Source organism: Poromitra crassiceps (genome assembly GCF_964638095.1).
Source record: "Poromitra crassiceps genome assembly, chromosome: 25".
In the NCBI taxonomy this organism is placed as follows: domain Eukaryota; kingdom Metazoa; phylum Chordata; class Actinopteri; order Beryciformes; family Melamphaidae; genus Poromitra; species Poromitra crassiceps.
This window is the reverse complement of record NC_139649.1, coordinates 6,850,994-6,872,088: the sequence shown is the minus strand read 5'-3', so window position 1 is coordinate 6,872,088 and position 21,095 is coordinate 6,850,994. Positions and strand designations below refer to the sequence as shown.

At 46.1% G+C, this 21,095-nt stretch overlaps 1 protein-coding gene across 1 annotated transcript; it reads left to right on the top strand.

The window, feature by feature from the left end:
- Positions 1 to 275: 275 nt before the first annotated feature.
- On the top strand, positions 276 to 19,326 carry tafa1b (TAFA chemokine like family member 1b; the record flags this gene model as incomplete). Its single annotated transcript, XM_083661021.1, has 4 exons — positions 276 to 303; positions 763 to 903; positions 16,637 to 16,761; positions 19,300 to 19,326. 4 exons carry the CDS (start codon positions 276 to 278, stop codon positions 19,324 to 19,326), a joined length of 321 nt encoding a protein of 106 aa, XP_083517147.1.
- Positions 19,327 to 21,095: the final 1,769 nt, after the last annotated feature.

Below are 21,095 nucleotides of genomic sequence, written 5' to 3'. Positions count from 1 at the left end.
TCAAATATAAAACCACATGAGTAAAGCCATACATGCAAATGTATTGACAAGGAAGTCACCAGATGCTGGAGACTTTTTTATCTGTCAATGAATGCATTAATAGTTGCCACAAAATTATCACAGCAGGTATTCAAGGATGTACACGCAAGATTATCAGGCAAGACGTATTCTAAAGGGAACCTGAGGAGAGGAATTCCGTTCCCCTTCTCGTTCTCGCCGTTCCCTCTGGGAACTCCGTTCGCAGGCGTTCCCCTCCATTTTCCACCACTGCCTAGATGCAAGATATCAAGGATGCAGAGATTGGTATGGAATGAGGATAGCCAGCCAGCGCTGGGTGAGAGCAGAGGCCATTCATGGAAGTAATTGAGATGCCTCCAGAGGCAATTTGTTACACATACTTACGGTGTAAGTGAATGTGCCCAATAATCGTGTGCAATCAATGTGCCTCACATGTTCTGATGCGAGGTCGTTGAGTTTCACACTGAAGCTGTAGGAGATCATCGGTCAAGGGAAGAAGCACCTACGCGTTCGCTTTATTATCGCTGCTGATTTTATTCAGGTTTTTCATGTTTACAGATGCGGGCGAAAGTCATAGTCTGCTCATAACGTATTCAGACCTAATCAGTTTGTGAACGAGTGCAAGACCTCTCCGTGTGTAGTCGCTTCAAGTCATTTTCTCTGACATGTTTAATCTGCTCACCTGCTCGCCGCTGACCATGCACCTGTCTGTCTGTGTCTGTCTCTCTATCTGTCTGTCTGCAGAGGGAGGCACGTGCGAGGTCATCGCTGCCCACCGGTGCTGTAACAAGAACCGCATCGAGGAGCGCTCCCAGACGGTCAAGTGCTCCTGTTTACCGGGGAAAGTGGCCGGAACGACGCGCAACAAACCCTCCTGCGTGGACGGTGAGGACATTTTGTGTGTGTGTGTGTGTGTGTGTGTGTGTGTGTGCACATTGTGCCGTGCTCATCATCAGAAGTTGAGGAGACCCAGGGCCCTGGCTCATGTGTGTGTGTAGACATTGTGTCATGCTCATCATCAGAAGCTGAGGAGACCCAGGGCCCTGGTTCATGTGTGTGTGTGCACATTGTACCGTGCTCATCAGAAGCTGAGGAGACCCAGGGCCCTGGTTCATGTGTGTGTGTGCACATTGTGCCGTGCTCATCATCAGAAGCTGAGGAGACCCAGGGCCCTGGTTCATGTGTGTGTGTGCACATTGTGCCGTGCTCATCATCAGAAGCTGAGGAGACCCAGGGCCCTGGTTCGTGTGTGTGTGTGTGTGTGTGTGTGTGTGTGTGTGTGTGTGCACATTGTACCATGCTCAACAGAAGCTGAGGAGAACCAGGGCCCTGGTTCATGTGTGTGTGCACATTGTACCGTGCTCATCATCAGAAGCTATCAGAAGCTGATGAGACCCAAGGCCCTGGTTCATGTGTGTGTGCACATTGTGCCGTGCTCATCATCAGAAGCTGAGGAGACCCAGGGCCCTGGTTCATGTGTGTGTGCACATTGTGCCATGCTCATCACAAGCTGACGAGACCCAGGGCCCTGGTTCATGTGTGTGTGCACATTGTACCGTGCTCATCAGAAGCTGATGAGACCCAGGGCCCTGGTTCATGTGTGTGTGCACATTGTACCGTGCTCATCAGAAGCTGACGAGACCCAGGGTTCATGTGTGTGTGCACATTGTACCGTGCTCATCAGAAGCTGATGAGACCCAGGGCCCTGGTTCATGTGTGTGTGCACATTGTACCGTGCTCATCATCAGAAGCTGAGGAGACCCAGGGCCCTGGGTCTCATCAGAAGCTGATGAGACCCAAGGCCCTGGTTCATGTGTGTGTGTACACATTGTACCGTGCTCATCAGAAGCTGACGAGACCCAGGGCCCTGGTTCGGGGGGAGGGGGGTTGGTTCGGGGGGTTGGGGGGAATCTCTTACGTCTATTCGACACCTGCTCTGCCAGATGTTACTTTAAAGCACAAGCAATTATATTGTGTTTGAGCTTGTTTGTAAAATGGCAGCACTTTGTGTGTCTCTGTCCTGGGAAATGGTATCTGTGTCACATCATTATTTCAAATCAGCATTTAGGGACATTGTCAAACAAACACAATTATGACATTAGTTCAGTTGCAAACATAATCATGTACAGCAAAAAGGGACTCACGGGGAGGAATGTAATTAGAATAGAATCAAAATGATCAAATGTAGGAGATAATACAATTAAGAAAGATTTGCACCTTTTTACACCTTTTGTAATTCACAGTACAGTGGCAGCGATCTTCAGGTGGTGCTCCCAGATGAAGGCCTTCCAGCTACCATACCAAATAACTGACTATACTGACTATATATATATATATATATATATATATATATATACACACATTGCTTTAGAGAGAAATATATATTGTTTATTACGAGCTTGAATTGGTCTAAGCTGTTTTATTTTTGTTTGTTTAATCTGCCAAGGATCTGGATGGGCCCCGTCATGGCCCAGGTGCCAATTGAAGATCACTGCATTATGTATAACACGTGTTCGTAAACAGACACCCCAGAACAAGACTACAACATTAAATACCTCTTTTCCCTCTCTGCGATTTCACTATTATTAAGAATAAATTAGCGTGTCATGAGGCCAGTAGCGCTGTGCTGTTGCTAGGCATCACGAGAGAGGGAGGAGGAGTCAGTTGGCCCACGGCAGCCGAGGCTGATGGAAATAATGAATAACTAATAAACAGGAGTCAAGGCTGCGGGGCTAGCCTAGCGTACCCGAGTCGCGAGGAGCACAATGGACAGGAGGAGACAGCTCGCCTGGAAAGAAAGAGGCAGGAAGTCAGAAGCCCACTGAGACAAAACAGAGAAGTCCCCTTCACGCCATCGGAGCTCATTTACCGCTCCTCGCCGTCTCCACCTCCAACCTTCACCCAAGATCAAAGTCATCTCTCTGGCTCGCCCCCTCTCGCATAGGAATCCCACCAAAACATCTTCATTATGAGTGATGTTACACGAAGGGCCAGACGGCCTGCTCAGTGGGCTTCACAGGGTTGGTTAGCCACAGCTGACAACCCGAAAAGATCCGGGAATATTAATTAGCCTAGATGTAAGGCGAGGAAGACACAAAAAGAACTCTTCCTCTCCCGCTTTGACGGGAAAGTTACCTGAAACTGTATAAAAGTTCCAAACTTTTGAGTGAGGAGCTGCACCTTTCAGGTCTGGAGGTCATTCGGAGTTTGAGAAAAGCAATGTTTTGTTCCTCCCTATGCTTGGAAACATCTCTTGAATGAAACATTTAGAGTGTTCTGACCTTGAGACACAGCTCAGTATTCCTTGTTCACAGGCTGACTTGTCCTTGCACAGAGAGGCAGACAACCAGACACCGTCTCCTCTGCAGCAGCAACTAACGGACCAAGGGACTTTTGGACTCTTTTCATGTCTACCCAGATAGTGTGTCTTGTTCACTAATCACAGCCTTGACAGACTTAAAAATACATCGGCATAAGACGGAGTTCAAATGAACAGTAATGCCTCAAATCAGGGGAATTATTATAGTACAGTATTCTAGGTGGGTGAAAAGTAAATATGATTTGATGTGTCAGGTTGTTCCATAGAGCTGGGAGGAAAGGAGGGAGATACACTTATCAAGAGGAAGGGACTGAAGCATGGAATTGGAGGGAGGGGATGGAGGAGTTGGAGCAGTGAAGGAGAGCCTGGAGTTGTTAACACTTCATACCTCTTTGCTTCAGGCTCCGAGAGAGAGAGAGAGAGAGAGAGAGAGAGAGACCCTGTAGCTGCTCCTGTATCGATTAACAAGCTCTTACAGAAGGAGCAGTGATGAAAATGGAAATGACAAGCCAGTGATCAGGAGCTGCCCCGGCCTCGAGAAGATCACTCCACCGCATCGAAATCAATCACAGTGACTTGCACCAATGATCATTTTATCTGCTTTTTTATTAGGGGCCTTCACCTCAATTCTGCCCTCTTGGATGGTTCTCCCTTAGTAAAGGTGGGTTGTTATTTATTTAGTGCTAAACCACCGTGGGCTAAGAAGGGCAGACGTGCAGGCTGAATAATTACCTGCTTATTCACAACAGGCTTTCAGTACCGCGCAGCGCAAAAACACGCCATTTAATTAAGGGGTCTTGTTATTTTTTTTCTCGTGAAGTTAAAATGACTGGAGACGAGAGGTCTCCAAGGGTTTTTCTGATGCCCAGTGAAAGCGAACCCACCTGAACGTTGTGTGTGTTTGCCAAGCGGGCCCGCGGGCTGCTGTTGCACTTTGTGAGGGATTATGGACTTGTGGAGTCAGTGGTCTGTCCCCTCAGCGCCGCACCAGCCTGGCCCAGATGGAGCGCTCTCCCCCGGTCCCGCCCGTTATTAATGTTCCGTCCAGAATGAGGAACGATGCCGCAGCACCAGCTCATCTCGCCGCCCCCCGGGGGACGCCTGCCGCCACTGCACCATAGACACACACACGCACGCACACGCGCACGCACACACGCACGCACACACACACACATGAAAACACACAGGTTATGTGCCCACAATTTTTTTTCCAGTGATTCTGATGTAACAAATCAAAAGTATTGCTTCAGAGGTCATATTTGGACACATGTGCCGAGCCTGAAGGAATGAATAACACACCCTTATTTAGTTGAATTTGCAGAAACGGTCAGTCAGAGTCTCCTTGATGTATTAGCCATCATTAGCATCAAACGCCAACATCAAAGCGTGGCTGAAGATCAGTGCAATTCTGGTATGTTTACTGCCCCGTGGATACGGGCGGGCGCGTGGGGTCATATCAGCTGGTGGTATCGTATCGGTAACTGATTTGCTCGTTATTAATGTATGGAGATATGACGGCAGCTTGCGTTGGAGGAGCTACGCTCAGTGGGGGGGGGGGGGGGGGGTCTGCTGTCAGATTATCCCCAGTAGTGGGAATTGATTATTATCTTTGACATGGAGCTCTGTCCCAGTTCTGTCAGGACCAACGAGGCTCTTAGTGAACAACATCCCTTTAACAAGTCAAACGCTCGGGCTTATGCATGTATCTCCACACAGCCTCGCTGCCCTGGTGGGCCCATCACATGTGCTCCGATTAGGAGCTTGTCACCGCATCACTGCCTTTACCCTGGTGTGTGTGTGTGTGTGTGTGTGTTTGTGTGTGTTAGGCCCCCACCCACATACAAACGCACATGCGTGCACACATACACCACCCACACGCACACACACACACACACACACACACACACACACACAGGCCCCCACCCACATGCACACACACACATGCACATGCACACACACACACACACACACACACAGTATGGACACACACACACAGGCCCCCATCCACATACGCACACACACACACAAACACACACACCAGATTTTATGCATATTTTGACGTCATGTAGCTGCTGTGGCAATAAACTCTTTCACCAAGAGATGCAGGCAGATGCCTGCTCGCTCGGCGCTGATCACTGATGGGGAATGAACCCTTCTGTTTGGCTGCAGGCGGCCATCGCCCAGTGTGACAGGTTGCCATGGTACATTTGAGATACATTCATGGGGAGGGGAGGAGGGGGGGCACACGCTACTTCACACTGCACACGCTACTTCACGGGAGGGACGAGAAGCACTGAGCTTCTTCCACATCACACAGGTGCATCGTGAATCAAATGAAATCTCAGAAGCGTACTGGAATAAGAGGCACCGTTTGATACGGCCTTCAAACAGAACTCTCTCCTTACAAGCAGGGCCATCGTCATTATTAGCAGGACATGTATATCAAACAGGTGTCCACCCGCTATGCTGACCACCCGCAATGCCGACCTTAGGTTTAGGCGTGGGGGGTGGGAGAGGTTAGGTTTAGGGTTAGGGTCTGCGGGAGAGGTTAGGTGTAGGCGTGGGAGAGGTTAGGGTTAGGGTCTGGGGGAGGTTAGGTTTAGGCGTGGGAGGTGGGAGAGGTTAGGTTTAGGCGTGGGGGCTGGGAGAGCTTAGCTCCAGCCGGTCCACCGACACGCTGCACGCCGCCTCGCTCAGCTGGTTCTGCTCGCGGGCTATCGGCATTGCGGCCTGTCGGCACATAGACGACCATCAAACAGAGAGCACTTCATTATCGGCCATGCTGGACTGAAGCGCTGGTCAGTCACGTTGCCTGAAACAAGCTGCTAGCTGGCTTCTGAGCTACGCCTCAACCATTTCATTGCCCGCACGTTACGTCTGGAATACAATGTAACACAATGGATATTCATTGTAGCAACATTAGTTTCTTTGTGTGTGTGTGTGTGTGTGTGTGTGTGTGTGTGTGTGTGCGTGCGTGCGTGTGTACGTGTGTGTGCATAAACAATGTATCGAAGCTGCAGGAGTTGATTTTAATTACTCGGCATCACAGCTAGCCGAGTCTAAGCTGATGAGACCCAGCGACAGTCACTTGAAATGAACATCGTGTCCCCCCATTAGCAGTGCTCTGTCGCCCACAGTGCTCCACAGCCCCCCGCTATGTGGTCAGCAAGACACAAAGCTGCTGCAGATACCGCCTGAAGGGAGCGTATTATACAATATCCAATCATAACTCCCCTTCTTCTGACTAACACAGGCAGACAGAGGGAGGAGGGAAAGACTAGCAAACACTGAAATCCTCCTGGGTCAAAGAAGATGTTTGTGTCTCTTTTGAGTTGTTGAAGTTGGAAAATAATGACTGTGAGTCAGGTATCTTTGCCAAATCCCACGGAGCTCTCACGATATTGAAGACATAATTAGGCTCTCCACCTTCAACCTGCCAGGAACGCGCCTGACCCTCAGCTGCAGCTGAAAAGTCGTCAACCAGCTCTCAAGTCTCCTCAGTTTTTTTTGTTTTTTTTACCGCAATTGTGCAGATTGAGAAGTACAGAAATAAAATCGGAGTTCGGGGTCGTGTGGGAGAGACGTTTTTTTCTGAAAAGTAGTTTTTGTGCCCAGGAAATGAAACGCAACAAAAAAAAGCCTCATTGTTCATCCCATAAATAGGCACGCGTCGCGTACACGCCCCCCCACTCAACACATTCATATTCATACACACACTCAACAGACGGCTCAAATGCACACACAACGCAAATTTTCCGTTACCTCAACATTATCCATAGTGTCAATTAATGAGTTGTTGTTGCAGTTAATTTGCACCTAGACCAAGAATGATGCCACATACGCATACATATCATTGCCCGCGAGTACGACTATAATTATTTCGCTTTAGCGGTGGCTAAATTTGGCTGATGTGCGTGTAGGTGGTAATTAGCTGTTGCGCTCCAGTTTCACCTGCAGGAATCTGAAGCAAAGAAAGCAAAGAAAGAGCAGACCGCCTCCCTGGAAAATGTGAGCTTCATTTGAAATGTATTTATTTAAAAGAAAATTATACTAAAAATAATCACATGAAAAATAGAACTCATCCTTAAAAGTCTGTGGGAGCCAGGGTGTTCATTACCAAATCAAAAATCCCCACAGCTGTGTGATTAGCGAGCCAAACGATAAGTGTGTGAATATCTCATCAGAAACGTGGCTGCCTCCCTCCTCTCTCTGTGTGAGGGCCAAAGCTTAATGCAGAATAATGGCTGTCTGAAGCTCACCTCAGGTCCAGGTCTCAGGCTCAGACCTGCTGTAATTATACGTTGGCTTCATTTACTCTAAGCCTCCGTGACCTTCCACCACTTTATTACGGCCTCGCTCTCATTCTGCACAACATTTCAACACCTCTGTCACACTCAGGTAGAAATAAATTATTAAAGCGACAAGTTCAACTTCATTCTAACTTTTGCTCTCTCAGTGGAGAGAGAGAGAGAGAGAGAGGGATCACTTCATTCATGACGTGTTTGCTTGCTTGCTTGCTTAATTGTTTGATTGATTGATCGATTGATTGATTGGTTGATTGGGTTGATTGAGAAATAAGTGAGTCTTCAGGGCTGCAGTAAACTGATCAGGTAGGGAGAGACAGACAAAAAGGGGGGAGCGGCAGTAAGAGAGGACCTGACTTGGAAGTGTTTGGAAGGATGCTGCCACCAGCTACTACGATGCCCGTGAGAGAAACGAAGCAGGGCAGCCGAAGTTTACCGTTACCTCGTGAAAAGCATCATCCTCCCCAAATTGTAAATTCAACCCTACAAAATAGCATGCAAATATAAACTCTTATCGTGTCCAATGTAAGATGTGTTTGTATCTGTTGACTTCATACTCAAAAAATAAAATAATAATAATTGCTTTCTGCTGTTGAGATCGCCTCGAGGCGATCAATGTGAGTGCCAGTAGGAAAGAGAAACACTGACAGACTCAACGCTGAAGAAGTCATCGGAAAACCATCATTTTTGCCGTGATTAATTTAAAGTAAGTCCGCTCCAAGTAAGAAAAAAATAAAAAATATATTCATCACGGCCGCAGACACGTCCTCGCATTTGGACACGGACAGGAATCGATGCTCCTTCTCAGCTGTCAAGGTGTTGGAACATTCTGCTGCCTGGCAGGAACGTGTTGACCAGGTTCAGAACCATCACAGTGGGCTCACCAGTGATCTGACACATGCACATGTTAAAGGTCTATGTCTTAGTGTTTTTCAAATCAGTTCAAGTCCCACTCTGTTGTTTGTCCATCAAAGTTAAAGACTCAGCGTTGCTACGGGGGCTTGAATCAAAACACTTTTTCCACTCTTTCTTTCTCGGTTGCTCTCAGCCCATCGGTCATGTCTGACAGCGCAGCATTGCATTTGGGCTAACCTGTGAGGAAGTGGTGTTAATTGGAAACGGTGATTTAAATCACATTGGAGGCATTGCACTTGACAGATGGATCTGAAGCTGTAGAAGAGTAATAGCCCCCATACTGTAAGTGGGTTTGAGACAAGTCGTCCAGTCCCAATCATCGTCCAGCTCCCTCTGCACTCCCCAGCCTAGAGAACAGGGAGGAGAGGGATAGCACTGTTTGCTGATGGTGGAAACAGAGAGGTTATACCCTCTGTGCTGACGACAGGAGTGGGAGTAGTTTAGGTAAAACACAGCCTCGGAGTGTTGGAGGTCAGTGGGCACCAGGGAGTGATGCATGGATCCCAGCCCAGAGATGGCTCTCCTCCACTGGTCAAGGTCAGTGCCAGATGTCCTGGCCCGGGTACAGCCGTGGACATGCAGTCGTGGGCGTTCGCTTTGTGTTTATTCTCCTGGCCCTCTGACCACACATATCATTAACAGTGGGATGTCAGCTTTTCCAACATTTAAGCTTTTCCAACTTATTTAAGGCCAATTCAGTTGGAGCATGAATATTCAGAAGATGTGTTTTTCTTATAATCATTGGTTGACAGTCAGTGGGTTTTTATTCTCCTTTTCAAAAGCTACAGTATAGACTGGAAACTGTCAGGCTATTTTAATATGCTGTACAGAAAACTCACTAATGCTCATTATACTGTAGAGATAAATAAATAAGAGTCAATCATATAGTACTGTACATATACAGTAAAGGAATGTTATTGACTTTAAAAATACATACAGTAGGTTAGGACTCCAGATGTTTCAAACACAGCGGTCTCACGTAGACAGAGATGCCGCCATCTCTCCATATACAGACTGACATGCACCGAGTATCGCTGCTGTATCTCGTTGGCTCATTTTTGGCAGTTTGTAAGTAAAAAATAATAAGGTTACTGTAGTTTTAAACATTTTTTCCACTGTTCTCAGGTGGGACAAGGCCCAAAATGATCACTGTAAGCAGAGTATTGATCACTGTAAGCAAATGATTTAAACGGCACGTGTATAGGAATGATTCGGGACCAAGCTTTTTGATCACTATAAGCGGTTGATCACTATAACCGTGTTCACTATAAGCGGATTCCACTTTTTTTTCCAAAAACTTCAGATTACCATGCCCATATACAATTCTCTGATGCTCCTATAGAAATTACCTATGTGTGAGTAGACATATTTGATTGGGTAGACTAGAGCGCGTGAGGTGAAATCAATGTGCGTGCGCTGAAGTACAGTCAATTCCATTGATCACGCTTTCAGGCAGAACAGACGTGCGGTGTCTCAGCACCTCTTCTGAGGCAGCGTTTTTCATCTCAACTCTCCCCATTTCCTCCTTTCTCTCAGTTCCATTCTCAGGGATTGATTTTTGCTTCGCAGGTATTACTGTACCATTTTCCATTTGGAGCCAATCCTGCGTTCACATTGTTGAATATGAATTCTCCTCGGTCGGCGGTGTAATCAACTTCCCGGCTTCAGTGCAAAGTGCCATCGCTCACCGCGCCACACCGTCACCGGAGGGCGACTGATTGGGCCCCTTCTCCTTTAGCCCGCTCATAATTGGTCAGTTGATGAGGAGGACTTCCTGCATAATGGTGTTAGCAGAACGACGCGGGCAATAAGCCGCACGCCGCCGCAAACACATTTGGATGCAAACGTGATGAGCAGAGTGCATGCTGGGATATTGTCTCCGTCATGCCAGGCTGTGCGGCGGAGATGGGGATGCGTGTTTACCCCATGGAGGGAGAGAGAGCGAGAGCGAGCGAGAGAGCACCGCGGCTGACGGAACAACATGTGGTAATTAGTGTGTAAGGTAAACAGCCGTGGGGCGAGCCCACGGGTGGCTTCACATGGAGTTCATCTTGTTTTGGCATTCAGTTCGCCATCCTCAGGACTCCTGGAGGGAGAGAGAGCAAGTCTGGACTCTCTGATACTTCACTGAACAGCAGTGGGCCGTATCGCTATGTCCACTTCCTTTCTGTGGAGTGTGTGTGTGTGTGTGTGTGTGTGTGCGTGTGCGTGCGTGTGTGTGTGTCTGTGTGAGCATGTGTGTGCTCACACAAAAGCATAGTACACTCTGTACCGTGAAGGTCTGCTCTTTCACCTTGTTCGTCTCACTGGGAGACGGTGTGTTGCTTACAGTACACACTCACATTCGATTTGGCGGTTGACTTGTGGCAAAACAGACTGGAGGGAAAACATGTTTTTCAACAGGTAAAAAAAAAGTTGAGTTTGGAAAATAAAATGTTACTGGTTTTACTCGTCTCACTGCTATAATAAGGCGAGGATACGCGCGTCGCACAAGTGCTCAACTGCACATGTGCGGTTTAAGCGCGTGCCAGTTGAGCGGGCGAGGCCGGGCGTGCGAGGCGAGCCCGTGTAGCGGGGCGAGCTCGCCCTCGAGGGCAAACCAACGAGGCGCGGCACAAATGAGCGCTGCCAGTTGAGTGACTGAGGGGAGGGGCGCTAGAGAGGAGCACAGGAAGTGCGCGATATTTCTAGTTATATATGAAAATTTGCACATTAGAACATAGTTTTGAGGACTACATTGACCATCTGAATTCACATTTAAAGCAATAGTTTCTCCAAGATAGCGCTACCCCTCCACTTCGTTTTGTTTTGGTCAGTTGCTCGCAGTACTGTTTACTGCCTTTAAACACACCTACCAATTAGAATTAGAAGTATGCCTTTTCAATCAATCAATCAATCAATTCCAATGGGGGGGGAGTTATGTACATAACCAAAGCATGTTTATATAGATATTATGATTAGAGCGACAACTAATGCTGTACTTTAGTAAATTACAGATTATCCCTTTAACATAGGAAATAACAATAGACAGATCCGTTGACAGGGTTCCTAAAAGGAGGACATATTTAACATATCTGATGTGGAAAATTGAAGTTCCATTGGCATTTCCTAATCAATAAGCTATAATTGCATACACATAATTAATGCTATGAGTTATTAGTCATAAGACATCTCACACATGCAGAAATGGAGACGCACATACATAGGAGGAGATTTCTTCACCCTCTGCTCCACAGCACACGGAGGTCAAAACAAACTTTCACCCACTGCATGAGGTTGACCTCGCTGATGCAGTCAGGCAGCCCTGTAGGCTCCAAGTCAAGTCATCACCCCTCCTCTCTCTGTTTCTCTCTGCCTTCCTTTGCCTATAAAGTACATGTCGAATCGACTGAAATTTGGACTCTGTACATATTGATGTGGAAAATTGAAGTCCTATTGGCATTTCCTAATCAATAAGCTATAATTGCATACACATAATTAATGCTATGAATTATTAGTCATAAGACATCTCACACATGCAGAAATGGAGACGCACATACATAGGAGGATTTTTTTTTGTCTTATACTGCATGAGGTACATGTCGAATTGTGACATCGCCACTGAAATGTGGACTCTGTACAGTACATTGATCAGATGTGTACATTGAGATTCAGTCCTCTGACAATGGAGTTTGTCAGAGTTTGTATGGCTTTGTATGGCTTTAAATATACTTTCATAAGACATCTTTCTGGCTCTTGGCTTCATTCAATTTGGTTTATATTAGCTGTTATATATATTATATAGCGGATGAGGGATGGTGAATTCCATTCTACAACAATATCTTTATTTAAATATCTCATATATTGGGGGAACAGATTGGTATTTTGTCAGTATTCACTCTGTTATTTGACCTTCAAATCTTTTTTTTTAGCAGCATGATGAAAGGCCAGAGCAACTTTTGAAACACATCAAAAATGGCGTATCAACTGAAACAATGCTGCGGATGTTGCTTTATTGTCAGTAACTGTAATGACATTAAAGAGGCTTGATGCTGAACAGATAGTTGAGCTTCTCTACACCAGAGCCCTGTACTACGAAACTAGTTTAACAGATCCGCGATAAGTCCCTTTGATCTGGTTTGACTGAACAGGATCAAAGCTATCTAGTTAACTGATACTACGACGCTGGTTTTTTACTAGGTAAGTGGACCTGGGATCTGCCTGTGCACGCGCACGTTTTTCGCTCGTGCACAGGCGCGCGTCCACGCGAAAGAGGTGCGCCAGCCAATCACATTATGAACAGCTGAGTTTATCCACGCCCACACCCATTTCCACACCCATTTCCTCGTTCAATGAAGCGCAGTGCATGATCAGAGTTTTAGCGGATATTTAATGTATCCGCGATTTAATGTCAGAATGAAAATCCGCGTTGGATAGTCTGCTGAAGGGCTGTCTAAAGCAGCAGCTTGTACTCACATCAGTCATTTGATTTACTTTGATCAGCGATTGATACAGCTGCATTGATACAGGCAGCAGCAACAAATCTAAATGTGTAATCTCAGTCTATACATTTCCACAATCTGTAAGCCTATTTAGACCATAGATTTAGAAACGCATGCTCAATGAATAATGATCTCTATCACTCATGTGTGTGGTTGCACTGATCGAATAATTCATATATAAAATAGCCTAGTATAAAGCCTAATAGCCTACTATAAAAGAGAAAACTGCTGAACTGAATTGAGACGTATAGGCTTTTCTGGCATGTAGGAGAATATCACCCTCACTCCATTTGAGGGTCCATTCATGATATGCGCCGCGGTGATTAATAGTGATCATATTTCTCCACGCATCGTTGAGCTGTTAAGACATAAAGTGGTAAGTAGGCTTAATTTAATTATGTAGCCTACAGAGCCACAAATGTTTTTCTTGTTATATTCTCAGTTGACTGCAATCTATTTTTCATATGGCGATCTTATATGAACGGTGAGTGACTCCAGAGAGCCGATTATATGGGTCTGTCATGGATTTTGATCTTATCCTCTGAAGCTAACCTGGTCGCGACCAGGTTAGCTTTGCAGCGTCAGTTGCCATGGTGATTGAAAGTTAACTTGCTTTGTAGTACGGCTAAACCAGGTTTAAACTCAAACTTACTCGGATAAGGCATTAAACTAGCTTCGTAGTACAGGGCTCAGGTGTTGCCTCCCACCGCTCAACACATCTGGATTTCACAACAAAACCCAAACAAAATGTGATTTTGCGACAGTGGCGCCTCGCTAATTTGACGTGTACAGATGCGGATAATAATGCAATTTGTCAACTCAAATGCACTTTGAAATTGTATGGCAGTGGCAGAACACATCCATATCCTGCAATTTTCCAGGCATTTCAGGTGTGATACACACACACACACACACGCAAACGCACACACAGAAAACGCACACACACACACACACAGGCACACACAGAGGGAGGAAAGGAGGGGGAGCCATCTTGATGAGAAGATGAGAACATATTTGTTTTTGTCAGATAGCTGCAGGAAGAATCCGCTCGATGTTAATGAGAGGCAATTAGTTTTGATTAAAAATGAGATTACTCCCCCCGCATGCAATGTCGTTATATCAAAACAAAATAATGATTAATCTCTGTTTGTACGAGACATTATTGTCAACAGTAAAACACCCGTTTAGAAACGCCACGATCGCTCTGAGGCGGAAGAAGAGGAAAAACATTGATTAAAGCTGGGGATACACTACTAGACAACTAGGCCTATTGTCCTGATTTTAGCCAGGGTTCACACAAGTCTGTCCTGGTCTGCACTAGTCTGTTCTGTCCTGGTCTGCACTAGTCTGTCCTGGTCTGCACTAGTCTGTCCTGTCCTGGTCTGCACTAGTCTGTCCTGTCCTGGTCTGCACTAGTCTGTCCTGTCTGGTCTGCGCTAGTCTGTCCTGTCCTTTCCTGGTCTGCACTAGTCTGTCCTGTCCTGGTCTGCACTAGTCTGTCCTGTCCTGGTCTGCACTAGTCTGTCCTGTCTGGTCTGCGCTAGTCTTTCCTGTCCTCATCTGCACTAGTCTGTCCTGTCCTTTCCTGGTCTGCACTAGTCTGTCCTGTCCTTTCCTGGACTGCACTAGTCTGTCCTGTCCTGGTCTGCACTAGTCTGTCCTGTCCTTTCCTGGTCTGCAGTAGTCTGTCCTGTCCTGGTCTGCATTATTCTGTCCTGGTCTGCACTAGTCTGCAGATTTTGGGGCAGTCGGCATGGACAGTTGACAGAGTGTATAAGGGGTACAGACTAAGTACAGCCCCGGCGTGAGTCTTTGCCACTATGATTATATCAAACATTGATTTTTACAAGCGGAATCTGGACACAGTCGTGTAGTGTGTACTCATCAACTCAATTGTGAACGGAACCCATCAATAGCCAATGAAAAAATATTAACCCATATTTAGCCCAGACCAAGGAGCAATCAAGCTGGTTCATTCTTCATACAATAAATGTATAGATAGGCCTACAGACCTTTCTGGTACCAATGCACACACGAAAAATACAGGGAAGACTCATTCTTATTGATTCCATAAAACCTTGGCTGCCAGATGCTGGTTTTAGATGGGAAAGTCTGGTTTTATTATTATTATTTATTAGCCTACATGTCCATGTGCACAGTCCAGTTTTGCAACATAATCTATGGCACCGTAGCCAACATCGCCTTTTCAGCTCCCACTTCACGTCATAGCTTTGGCTCCTTATAAACAGCTGTTTGATCCTTGATGTAAATGTGTTTTTTGGTCGTTCTATTTCCTCCTCTCTGCTTTCCAGGCCTTGATGGTGCTGAAAGACACAGCTTATATTCAGGTTGCGATCCCAAAATAAGATTTGTATTACAGTATTATTATTGTTGTTTTATTTTCTGTTTTACAAAGGAGAAAGGGAAATGTCATGTCCTGTTGTATCTGTTGTTCCTCACCAGGAAAACAGACCAGGAAATAGAAGGACCAAAAAACACACATACCCAAAACACATTTACACAAAGGATCAAATAGCTGTTTATAAGGAGCCAAAAAACTATGAAGTGAAGTAAAATAACAATAAGTGAAATAAATTATGTTGCGCAACTGGACTGTGCACATGGACATGTAGGCTAATAAATAATAATAATAAAACCAGACTTTCCCACCTAAAACCAGCATCTGGCAGCCAAGGTTTTGTGGAATCAATAACTGATTCTTCCCTGTTTTTAAATGAAAATGAATCCTCATTTGTTTTCATTCTCTTTTTTACCTGCCGCGACGACGGGGTATTGTTTTCACCGTGTGTGTGTGTGTGTGTGTGTGTGTGTGTGTGTGTGTGTGTGTGTGTGTGTGTGTGTGTCATGTCATCATGGCAAAATGTGGTCCTGGAGACACCTACGGAAACGACCACAGAAGTGGTGTTGAGTACTTTGCTGGGTATATTATGTACTGTATGTCTGTCTGCCTCTACTGTATGTCTCTGTGGACAGATTTTGTCCGCGCAATAGCGTCAAAACCGTGCAAGATGCAGGTGTATTCTCTCAAGACACACGTCTTGGCTCCTCCAGCCCGGCGCCTACCCATCTGTATTTCAGTAGCTCTCAAAGTAGGTCAAAAAAACAGACAGATTGAGAGAATATTACAGGTGTTGTACTTGACATCAAAATGAAGGAAGAGTTGGAAAATGGGTGTGATCCGAGCAAGGGGGAAGGCCCCATCACACTTTACCTGACCCTGGCCCACAGTCTTTACCTGACCCTGGCCCACACTCTTTACCTGACCCTGCCCCACAGTCTTTACCTTACCCTGCCCCACCACACTACCTGACCCTGGCCCACACTCTTTACCTTACCCTGCCCCACAGTCTTTACCTGACCCTGGTCCACTGTCTTTACCTGACCCTGCCCCACAGTCTTTACCTGACCCTGGCCCACAGTCTTTACCTGACCCTGGCCCACAGTATTTACCTGACCCTGCCCCACCACACTTTACCTGACCCTGCCCCACAGTCTTTACCTGACCCTGGCCCACAGTCTCTACCTTGTGTGTCTCTGTGGTAAAATAACCCGTCTTGTCCTCTGTCTCTCTTCCCCAGCGTCCATTGTGATTGGGAAGTGGTGGTGTGAGATGGAGCCATGTCTGGAGGGAGAGGAGTGTAAGACTCTGCCTGACAACTCTGGATGGATGTGCTCCTCTGGGAACAAGATCAAGACCACGAGGGTGAGACCTCGAAACATCTCACACACACACACACACACACACACACACACACACACACACACACACACACACACCATCTTATAAATTATATCTAGTCTATGTCTAAAATTCCAGACAGATTTCACTGTGTGACTCAACCCTTCTCTTGTGCTACAAATGAGGGAGTCAGTAGTTTTTTAGAAAGAAGCTGTATTTGAATACTTTAATAAATGCTTAGCATAGCTTCTCTCTCATTTTTAATAAGAGTCGTGTGTCATTTGACATCAAACTTTCAAACTTGTGGATAAAAAAAAAATGACGTGCACAAAGCAGCCAGTATAAAGACAGCTCACCAAGTGCAACCCATCTGTGCCCTCTTTACAACAAGGTGGATTACCGGTCGATGTGAGCAACCTCTCTAAATCGAAAAGTCGAAAAGAACAAACGTCAAGTTGGTAGAAAACAAACAGATGACCTCCGCCTCAAGCCACACTCCTCTGAGTGTGAGAGACAAGTGAACAGAACATGTCCCCCTGCCTCTCCTCTGAGTGTGAGAGACAAGTGAACAGAACATGTCACCCTGCCTCTCCTCTGAGTGTGAGAGACAAGTCAACAGAACATGTCCCCCTGCCTCTCCTCTGAGTGTGAGAGACAAGTCAACAGAACATGTCCCCCTGCCTCTCCTCTGAGTGTGAGAGACAAGTGAACAGAACATGTCCCCCTGCCTCTCCTCTGAGTGTGAGAGACAAGTGAACAGAACATGTCCCCCTGCCTCTCCTCTGAGTGTGAGAGACAAGTCAACAGAACATGTCCCCCTGCCTCTCCTCTTGAGTGTGAGAGACAAGTCTGCCTCTCGGCTGGGTAAAGTGACTCCCAACACCTGATACGCAATAATGAAGAGAGTTAAAGAGCCACTTTGGCCATTTTCAACCAGCTTTATATCATTACAAAATCATTACTATATAATTATGCAAATGAACAATGTTTAACTTCTCTCCTCCTTGCCTGGAACGAGATCTCCCTGTTCATTCACAGGACTTCCTGGTCCAAATGATGTCATAATGATGTCATTTGGAGCAGTTTTGCCAACGTGTCACTATTACTGTCACTCTATGACTATTACTGTCATTATCATTATCACTATCATTATTTCTGTCTCTAGCTTCATTCGCACTACTTCCTGCATCAAATGACACCAGGAAGTACTGCGAATGAACGCGGAGCTCTCGATCGAGGCAAGATGGAGGGAATTGAAACATTGTTCATTTGCATATACAGATTTTTTTTTTTTTATAAACTTTATTTACATTTACACAATATACAAGAGATATTCAAGTTGGGATGTGGTTACGTATACTTACTGAGACATTTGCATAATATGCTGATTTTGTAACGATACTGTACAAGGCTGACTGAAAAACAGCAAAGTCGTCCTTTAAGTCCTCGAAACCAGCAGTCAAGCACTGTGACAACTGTGACAGGTTGATCCAGCAGTCCAGCAGTCTGTGACAGGTTGATCCAGCAGTCCAGCAGTCTGTGACAGGTTGATCCAGCAGTCCAGCACACTCTGTGACAGGTTGATCCAGCAGTCCAGCACTCTCTGTGACAGGTTGATCACCTGATTTGTATTCACTTGATTGACTCCCCCCAGATCACGACAAACATCCCCCCCCCCCCAACCCCCGCCCATTGCTTCGTTTAGTGCTTGGTGACCATGACTTTGAATAGAAGCAGAGACTAATGTGATGGTAGGAGAAGGGGAAACGGTAAAGATTAGACCACATGGGGGCTTCCCAAGGTTGTCCTGCCTATTTGTATGCCAGCAGATAGATAGAAAGCCTTCCCCAGGCTCCTCACAGCCACGCCAGGCCTAAAGTTTTCAGAAAGAAGTTGACCGAATGGGGGTCTTGCCAGCCTGCTAAGGTAAGGTGCAGCACTCGCTTCACTCTAAAGCAGAGGTTTTCACAGTGGGAGGGGGGGGGGGGGGGGGGCCCTCCCTCAGGGGGGGGGGGGGGCTCCAAACAGATTCAGGGGAGGCTCAGTGAAAGAAAATGAAAAACTGTGACATTAGTTAATTACATGAGATCAAAATAGCCTAAATGTGTGTGATTTGGTTAAAGGGGTAGTTCAGCAATACAGTAGGAATTGAGAGAAACTAAGCAAGTAAACTAAAGGGGGGCGGGGTTTTCCAGGCTTTGTCTGAGGGGAGGCCCACAGTTTCAGACTTTGAAAACCACTGAAGAATGCATCTCTGATTCTTATTGCATTCCTTTGCACAATTGGAAGCAAGGAAACTGACTAGATTGTCTCTATCCTGCTGGGTCCAATTGATTTTCTTCATTATTCTCTCGAGATATATTGGTTAAGACAGTAAATGTATTAGCAGAAATTGAGACAAAAGTCCTAATGCATAACCACAACATGGCTAAAAAATGGTTATGAACAGATATTATTAGCAACATCCTAGGAGGAGAGAGCCAAGCGGTTAGACCTGAAGCTGCTTTCTACACAATATCCGCGTGTCCGTTGACCTTTTGACCTTTCACCCTCTCTTTGCAGAACACCCAGCCATACTCCCCTTTTTAGCTTCCGGAAGCAAAATGCAGGGGATGCTACAACAGAAACTGAGCTGCATTCTTGCTTCTGTAAAGGTTAGTCTTTCTCAAGCTTCTTTGTTTTCTTCTCCTCCTCCTTCTCCCTCACCTCACCATCAGCTGTGTGCACTTGAGTGTTGGGCAGTAGAAGTGGGGACCAGCTTCATGTTCAATGACTTTGTCATTAACCCAAATACTCAGGCAGAAAGAATCAAGTGTGTGTTTACATGCTGTGCATGATTAGCCAGGCGTGACACAAATACAGAGTGGAGCCGCCGCCCGTTCTCAATATTTATCAGCCAACACAGGCAGCGCACGCCTAAATACTATGTTAATGCATTGTTACTGTAACGCATCTGTCAAGAAAACGTGGCAGTCGGTGTGTAGACGGACAAACATGCATACTGGATACCGACAAACAGTATGTACACCGTAGAAACACACACGCGCACACGCACACACACACGCACGCACGCACGCACACGCGCACACGCACACACACATCAGATCATGGTCGGCTTTTTGGGACATTACATACACTTACATTCATGTCCTGCACTCTAACCCTAAACCATAATCACTACTTGTCTAACCTTAACCTTAGCCTAACCCTACCACTGACCCAAAGATGAGAATATGAGAGTGCTGCAGGAATGGGTCCTAAAACCCGGAAGTTACTGGAGCATCACCTGGTTCCGTTGTCTGGATTTTTTATTATTATTATTATATATTTTTTTTTATGGGATTTTGGTTAGATGCATGAAATAAGGTCTGTGGTTAACAAAAGTTGAGGAAACTTGAACATTGTGTTTAGCAAGATAATCTTCACAAATCAACACAATTTTTATGATTTTTCTATTGTTTTATGGCGATCGACATTTTTGGCAATCGCATTTACGTTTACAAATATCATAAAAGTGGTGTTCAGTGTGTGTTTGTGAAGATTATCTTGCTAAACGCAATGTTCAATTCTCCTCAACTTTTGTGAACCACATACCTTATTTCAGACATCTAGCCAAGAAGACCCCATTCAAAAATCCCATTGACTTTGAGACGAAGGAACCCAGCACGATGCTAACTTCCGGGAATACGACGTCCTTGCGGCACAAGTCTGAAATGTGTCCCCCAAAAGTAGCCTATGACACACACACACACACACACACACACACACACACACACACAGTCAGGTCCACTCCACCCGTGAGGAGGACGCATGTTGTCTCAGAGCAGCGTGTAATGGCAGGATCAGTCCCCTCTCCCTTTCATTGCCTCCTTTTTGCCCCCCATGTCCTGTCTCTGCGATCAGCCCCTGTGTGGCTTTGATTACAGCCACTAGCCTGCCAATCGCATTATGCACTCATCTGTGACATGGTAACTGTATGTGCGTGTGTGTGTGTGTGTGTGTGTGTGTGATCCCCGGGTAGCCCCCCCCCCCCACCCTCGTTGTGTGGCTTCCTGTCGGAGGCCACCTGATGTCCTGATCCCCCTCTCTTGTTGATGCAGCTATCAGCAGACAGCACAGCACACACAGACTATAGGCTGGCGTACATGAAAGAGCCTTTATCCTGCACTCTGAGCTCTCTCTTTTTAATCAACCTTCCTCGTTCACCTGCCTCTCGCTCTCGGGCCAAATTGCCTCATTTGTATTTGTTCTGTCACGAGCCCGGAAAAGCCCACAACAACACAACATTGTTCGTCGTCGTCGTCGTCGTCGTCGTTGTCGTTGTTGTTTTTTTTCATTTACAGCCATTTTATTTCACC